Source organism: Dicentrarchus labrax, unplaced genomic scaffold (genome assembly GCF_905237075.1).
Source record: "Dicentrarchus labrax unplaced genomic scaffold, dlabrax2021, whole genome shotgun sequence".
Classification (NCBI taxonomy): domain Eukaryota; kingdom Metazoa; phylum Chordata; class Actinopteri; family Moronidae; genus Dicentrarchus; species Dicentrarchus labrax.
The window spans coordinates 23,611,319-23,619,324 of NW_026136711.1; the positions used below are offsets into that span (position 1 = coordinate 23,611,319).

At 38.8% G+C, this 8,006-nt stretch overlaps 1 protein-coding gene across 1 annotated transcript in view; it reads right to left on the reverse strand.

Annotated features, from left to right (window-relative positions):
* pparg (peroxisome proliferator-activated receptor gamma) overlaps positions 1–8,006 on the reverse strand; it is a 31,025-nt gene extending 23,019 nt beyond the window's left edge. Inside the window, exon 1 of the mRNA XM_051415454.1 lies at positions 7,911–8,006. Coding sequence (XP_051271414.1) covers positions 7,911–7,962 — 52 coding nt within the window. The 5' untranslated portion in view covers positions 7,963–8,006. The remainder of the gene's footprint in view (positions 1–7,910) is intronic.

The following is an 8,006-nucleotide window of genomic DNA, read 5'->3' on the forward strand; positions in this document are numbered from 1 at the left end:
ACTTCTCTCCCTGCTGTCAGTCACTCAGTGTCGATGTGACAGTGGTGACGCACTCACTTCTGCCTCCTCATGCAATACCAACACAGTACAAGCCTGCTGGTCCTCTGATTTATTTCAATTAAAAATAAAATCCTAACGGTTGCTTTTCTAACCAGAATATGAGAGCTGTTGTAGCTCATAAACTGGAGCCAGGCGTTCACTGTGCCCTTTATTATTCTGACTTTAACTGAGGGTGAACAGATTTCAACAGCGCACTACAGACCTCAAGTTGACCTTTTATTTTACCCAGCTATGGCTGTGGGTAAATATAGTACAATCTGTTTGATATACCCACTTTTATGTTTTGTCTGCATTCTTTTGTTTTTATTGTACATGATTGAACATCTGGCTCAGGGACAGCAGTTGAAAAATGTGAATTTTGGCCAACACTAATACATTTACAGTGAAGCTGATAAATGTGCATTGTCCTTTCTCAATAAATAAATAGACCAAGACAGCACAGCATCCACTATTTGTCTCTTACTGTGAATGTGTTCAAATCCTACGACATAAAACATGGAGTAGTGATCGCACACGTTCCCAGGCTAAACAAGAGAGAAGTGGTTTCTTCTTATTGGTTGGGACAATGGGACATTTTTGCCTGCCTTTCCATTTGTATGATAAGTTACGTGACTAAACTGGGATGCACAAAAAAAAAACACGACAAAGCAAAACTTATGTAACAAAAGTTCTCCTGAAAACAAGTGAAACAAATATCAAGGAAATGAGACAGAAGAGACACACTGACTGAATCATTCAGACACACAAACCTGTCTGGCTGACGTCAATCATTCACTAACCACTGTGTTATTTTGCCCAAAGGGGTCAAGGCTGGACAGGTTAGGTCAAGTGGTCTCAAATTAGCTTGACAGTAGCTTTCAATATAATACTCTCATACTTTGAGTGTGCACTGGGACATCAACCGATCCTTTCAACAGTGTAGAGCCAATTTGAAAGAATGTTGAACTGCATGTTTTCCAAGAGGGAAAGTCATCAGTTCTATAAAGACAAAAAAAAGTTTAGATGAGGTGACTGCTAGGTATCTGAGATGTTATCCTGATGAAACTGAATTTGAGCACTACAGCATGGAACACTCAATGTTCATATAAATTAACTTTCCTGCTTTGGCTTTTTCTTGCTTTTCAAAGCCATGCAGATGTTAAACTAAAGGCTCAGACAAAGTGGCTACCCACAACATGACAGATCTACCACCATGTTTAACAGTTTGAAAAAGATACAGTACTGTAGGCTGAAACATAAACCTCAGGTACAAGTTGAAACAACTTCTGAAAAACCTCAAGTGTAGAGACAAACTACGAAAAATGACTCATCCAATCATACAATTGTTTTTCTATCTAACTTGAGATAGAGACTGTTTCTGTACATCAAGTTATGTGTTTCTGTGTGGAGTATATGTGTGCTGAAACTAACCAGGAAACAAAGAGAATCCATCATCAACTTAACCATAATATGAGTCGGATTCCAAAAACCAACGCAACACTGGCTTTCAGTGAAGTGAACTCAAAAGCATTTCTACTCTCAGTTGTAAACGCAAATGTATGCTTCTTCTTCTCTGATGTATCCAAACTGAGCTTCACCACCTAAACTCTTACTTAAGTGTGTTCGCACTAAAAGTTTCATAAGTGGGAGCACTGTGGTTGTTGGCTACTAACCCTCTAGCGTCGTCAAGGCATTGTGTTTTTCACTAAACCAGCGGAAATATGTAACGAGAGCACTGAGGACTTGGTAAAGGTGGTGAAGTTGTATCATGTTGTATCTAATTTGTTAATGCCAAAAGTTATGGGGAGTTACAGCTGCAGCTAAGTGCACAGACAGGAGAGCGGTATTGTTCTTCTCATCTAACTCTCGGAAAGAAAGTAAGTAATAAGGTTTAATACAATCATTTAATAATAAACATGATCTTCCGACTGTCCGCAGTGTGAACAGACTCGGTTGGCCTCTGTCTGTTCAGTTGTTACACCCAAATCGGTCGGTCACACCAAAATCAGCGTGTGTGTGTGTCCCGCCCAAAAAAACCTCAAAAGTTTTAGATATCACACGAATTACAACAGCAGGAGTCTTTAAACAAAAGAGGGCTAATCTAACTCTTCAATCTGTCAACCCAGCTTTTGATCATTGTCACATAATTTAATTATCCATTGTGACGGGAAAGCTGTTCTTGCCAGGTTCACACACACACACACACACACACACACACACACACACACACACACACACACACACACACAAACTGATGTTCAGGATATGTTCTACATTGCGGTCAGAATCATATTGTGGCTGGGACGTGAGGCGGGTCTTGTATTATAGGACGACATGGTTAAAGAAGTCCAATGAACAGCACCCTGGGGGATTGTAAAAAAATAATCAAACCCTTTCACGCAGACAAAGACAAACATTTTAAGGATTTAAGGACAAGCACATACTTACATTATGCTGCTTATATCTGCACATGCAAGGATATGTAAGCATACTGGACCTTATTATTTATAGTCAGATATAACACACTTGAGCAGCTCAATATACATACACACGGAGAGAGACAGAGAGAGAGAGAGGGCATCCACAGTTGTAGTATATGTCTGTGTGTGTGTGTGTGTGTGTGTGTGTGTGTGTGTGTTTGCTCTCTATATGCTGCTCTCTGGGAATCTGCAGTTTTAATAATAATCTGAGGACATGAACTTTCCCCCAAATCCTTTAAATAGTTATGAGTTAATGGTTGATGAGTCTCTTGAGCCCCAAGAGCTTCCTCGCTGGATAAGGGGAAGGAGTGTCAAGGCCTCACACACACATACACACACACACGTAACACATGTATGTGCTACTCTGTCACGCTGAAAGACATACTATGTGTATGAAGACATGTGTGCACAGCAGGTTCAGGGCACTCCTTCCATTTATGACAGGAGGACCAAATCCAAATGTATATATCTTTGTCCCACACACTGACACACACAAACACACACCTGAATGGTGTTGCATTGAAAACAGGATACTATGGTTAGAAAGGAGGATGACAGAGAGAAGAGACACAGAGATACACAGAAGAGTCAATCTATACAATTTCCATTCATGATGACGTCACACAGGTTAATGATCACTTTAAAAGAGCGTGATCTCAGCTGTGGGAGTCAAGTGAGAAATCACAACGGCAAAGATTTATAGCTAAACTACAGGGAGTGAGAGGAGGGCAACACGGTAGGAAGAGGGAGATGTACAATGTGGGAAAGGTTGTGCCCTGTTCCTCGAAGTGGAGAGGAAAAGACGGGAGTGTGCTGCCTTCAGTTGCTGTTTAGCAGGATAATAACAAAACAACACATGACGTGAGTCTCATTCACAGAACGTACTGTAAACACGTGTACCAGGAAAGGTGTACGCAATAAAGGAACTGATTTTAAATTGTCGGTAAAAAAGGAAGGTTCAACAAAGGTTTGAACTGAGCAAAAAAAAGTGTCAGAGTTGGCTCAACAATTGACTCCTTGCTAACCCCCCCGCTGCGATTGTCCAACTAGGCACAGCAGGCCCGTCAAGCTTTAGCTTTCTCCACACGTTCAACATGTTGTGCATGGGCTGTAATGAGAGGAATACTGAGCATTTAAAGAGTTTAGAGGGTGGTGTCTTTTTTAGCCTTTCCAAAACCAAATTCACATGAATGTAAGGATTAAACAGCATCTCTGTCTGCTGTAATGTGAACTGCCATCGTCATTAGCAACCTAGCTAATCCCAAGGCCAAGAGTTGGAATTTGGGGGGGTTCTAGTCTGCCTATCTGAAATCAAGGACCACTGTTTCAAACATTATGAGTTTTGAAGAGGTACATCTGCGCCACTATCATCATAACCTTCATATGTGCCATTTGAGAAAGGAAAGTGTGACAGGTGTAGCAATAGAAACTAAGGTGGACAGGTTTATAGGCAATTCAAATATTCATAATAGAATAGTTAAAGATCGCAAAAAAAAGGCAAAACATTTTCCACAAAGAAGGAAAGCAGTCCTTGATGGCAATCCTTGTTCCTGTTTTATTTCTAAGATCCTTCGGCATTTAACCATTATTAGCCAATTTCAAACCGAGGGGGCGGATTGCATACGTCATATATCATCCTTAGCAAGACCTGAACTGGTGATGTCTCAAGCAGTGCCAAAGCCAGTGAACCCACGGTCTGGGGTCTGAGTCAGTCTTAAGTTCCCACTAGAGACCGAGGTTTTGACCTAAGGAGCTGCTGTTTGCCACCGCATCTTTCTAAACTGGAAATTAGGGTAAAGGTTGCTAGATATCCCTAGTGTCTGTTGAATAATATCTATGTTAAAGTGCACTGGCGCAGAAAACTCCTCATATTAGTGTATGCACACTATGTGTGTGCGCAGGTGGATTACCAACCGAGTACTAATATAAAAAATTAAAGGTTTATTCAAACTTGGCTCCTATTTTTGTGAGTTTGGCCATCATTACTTTCTGTTACGATATAATTGCAGGCAACTTACTAAAGTAACTAAGTGGCTAAGCTCTGAAAACAATGTGCTACATGAAAGACAGGACAAAACAAGAACAACTGGTCAAAGGATCACACTCACGTTGTCAAAAAGCCGGTTAGATGATTGACATGAAATGAATCAGAGACTGTTTTGACAATCAAATCTTTTTTCATTTTCAAGTAAAAATGAAAAAAACAGAAATAACATCTTACTTTTGTGGGGGCATTAGAAAATTGGCTTTTGATTTTCAGTCTTTGTGTGTAGAAAATTACTGTAAGCGTGGTTGAGAGACAAAGTTAGATATAAACGATTGATTATTTAAAATTATTTCACAATGTGTAGACATGGCCCAAGTGCCTTACATTAAAAGCAAAGTGTACAAAATGTAAGAACTGAAAACTTGCTTTGATGTTGCCATTAACATGAGTCACTTCCTAGGTGCCAGATACTGCAAAAAATTATCACATTGCTAAAAATATGCTGCTAGTCTACATCCCGCTCCTCATTAATTACAATATAGATTGTACAGTACAGAAGAGCGGATACTGTGGTTTGACTAAGTATGATGTAGACAAGATTAACAATAGAGCTTAATGTTTCATCAGCAAACCACCTGCTCCTGTTCCAAGCTTTGTCTGATGTCAAAATAAATCATATTCTGCATCAAAAAAAGTTGCCGTAAGTAGTAAATGGTGAAAATGTTTAGCCTTGAAGTTAATAATTACACCTAATTTAAAAAAACAAAGCAAATTGATGACCTTAAGGCTAAACTGTGTCAACATGGTCTCAATGTCATCTGATAAGATCGAATCAAAGGTGGCCTTTTTGAAAATGTTTACAATAACAATAAGTAAAGCTGAAATATAGTAAACAAACCAGGATGTTGGTGGTGTAGAGGCCAAAGTGGGTAACTGTCTGTGGGCTGAACCGGAGCAGTCAGTCTCTTTTTGTCTGTATTTTTATACAGATACAAATGCACCACTAAACACCTTCCTCCCTTAATGCAGTGATTATGTTTAGCTCTTACAGAGGTTTCATATATAACGTTTTAAAGCCACTGAAAACAACTTCTCAGAAGACTGAATGCTTCCGGTATTTTTAATTAACACAGATTGTCAAAAAACGAATCCTGGTATGGAGGCGTCTTTACACTGACTCATATAAAAGCTCTGTGTGGAAGTATGCTGTTTGCATGGAATCAAACAAGTGCGAGACAACATAAACATGAGACACTCCTTTTCATTTATGAGAACAGAGCAAAGTCCAAATCTGTCTCAGTTGTGCACACACATATACACATACGTACACACCTCCCTTTAGGAATTATATAACATGATAAGCACTTAGTCTCTGACTGCTGCTGTATCAACACACTCAGTCAGTCAGACTTAAAGCAACTCATGCTGAGATTACAAGACGTACAAGATGTGTTGTGATGTGTTTTCCTGTGACTGATTTAAGTTTCTTGAATCTGATGTATTTAAATCCATTTGTGTGCTACATTCTGTACATAAAAGATCAAAGACTCAAACAGCTGGACACTTGAAACACAAACACCAAACAATTATGCCCAATGCCACATAAATTCCAAACAAAATTATGAACATGATGTGAAAGGGAAAGTATGACATCAATCTGGCCGAGCATTGTTAATCAGTGAAATGACCTTTTATAACTTCTCTAAAATAGATATTATTTCTCAACCTTAAACAAATAATAGGTTATCCTGCTTTAAAATAGCCATGCCACATCAGCGATGACATTTTAACCTTTTATAAACTTGTGATATTCTTTTTTTTTTTTTTTTAAGTTTAAGTTTTTTGGCCTTTTGTTGGCTTTATTTTTATAGAGACAGCTGTAGAGAGACAGGAAAGGTGGGTGGAGAGAGAGGGGATGACGCGCAGCAAAGGGCCACAGGTTGGATTCGAACCCAGGCTGCTGCAGCAACTCCGTATTTGGCTGCCAGCTCTACCGACTGAGCTAACCGGGCGCCCAGAACATGTGATATTCTGATAAATGCCCCATAGTTTATATATTTTTATCATCAGTCAGATGAGTAATGTCCCTGTAACTCATTAATTACAGGATTATCCGTAAAAATATGTAACTCTTAGTATTTTCAAGAAGTGCGAATAAACAGTTCTCTATGACTTTCTCTCTTTTTTAGTCATATATTTTCTGGTTGGCTTATAAGAAAAACGTCTTACTGTCTGTTGCCTGTTGTTTATCTGACTTTTTGTTGTTTGTGTTGTTTATCTGACTTTTCTGTTTTCTGTATTATGATATAATGATGCTATTTTTCTTTTACAGAGCTGTCAGCAGTATTAGGAGACATAACAGCATGACTTGCAAAGACCACACAGATAGTTTGGCATGTTTAAGTTAATTTATTACCAACGATATGTACTTTACGTAACTGGCAGCTATTTTCCAAAGCTGCTGTAGGTTGATTTCCTGTCTTTCAGGCAGCAATAGGTTTCAGTTGCTGTCAATACACTGTTATATAGCTGAAACTCTAAATTAACTTTAAACAGACAGATCTATCACAGACCACTTTGCATTAAGATGTATCAAATGTGATAATGAAGTGTCCTCAACTGCATCACCTCAATAATATGAGGTGTGACTAAAATAAAAAGACGTAATTGTAAGGGACATTTGACAAGCAAATTTAAATTTAAATCCCTGCAAGTTATTTATTAAATAGAATAATGAAAAAATTGGAAACTAGTGGTTGCCTGAAAGGTAGACAACATACTTTAAATGGTCTGCAGTAATGTTAACGTCTGAATTGTCCCTTAATATTTATGAGTATAAAGAGCAAAGCTTAGATTGATTTAAATATGTAAAAACATTTATTTTAGAGTTGCAAAATAATTCTCAATAATAGGTTTTCCCTCAGTGCTCAAAGTGCTATCAGATTATTGACATGAAGATCATACAAAGTGATGGACGATAAGGTTAACAACCAAACGCACTCTTGGCAGTGACAGTCCGAGTCTTGTACAACAAACTTATCAGTTTGTGTGTGCCACTATTACATCATAATAAAACAACATTAGGCTGGTTTACATCAGCTACCACAGAGCCACACAGCAAACCTCAGAAGAGAAGTCAGCATTGGCCCCTGCGCTTGTGTCCACATTATTGCTGAGTCATGACCAAGATTTTCCACTCAATTCAAAAACACAGAACTGCCTCAACGTTGTGCAACATCTAAAATCCTCACATGACACAGAAGACCATGACATGAGAGAAGAATATATAGAATAACATTTTTAAAATGTATTCACACAAATCTGCCCCCCTCTGATGGAGTCCCCTGTGTAATCCAGCTCAGCATTATGAACCCAGTGAGACACAAACACTCACTTGTACTCACCTGAGAAGTTATGATCACTTTGATGGTTAAAATCTCTGCCTGGTGTTTGCATGTCAAACTCACACTCACCCTGTGGCCCGCAGACACACTATGGAC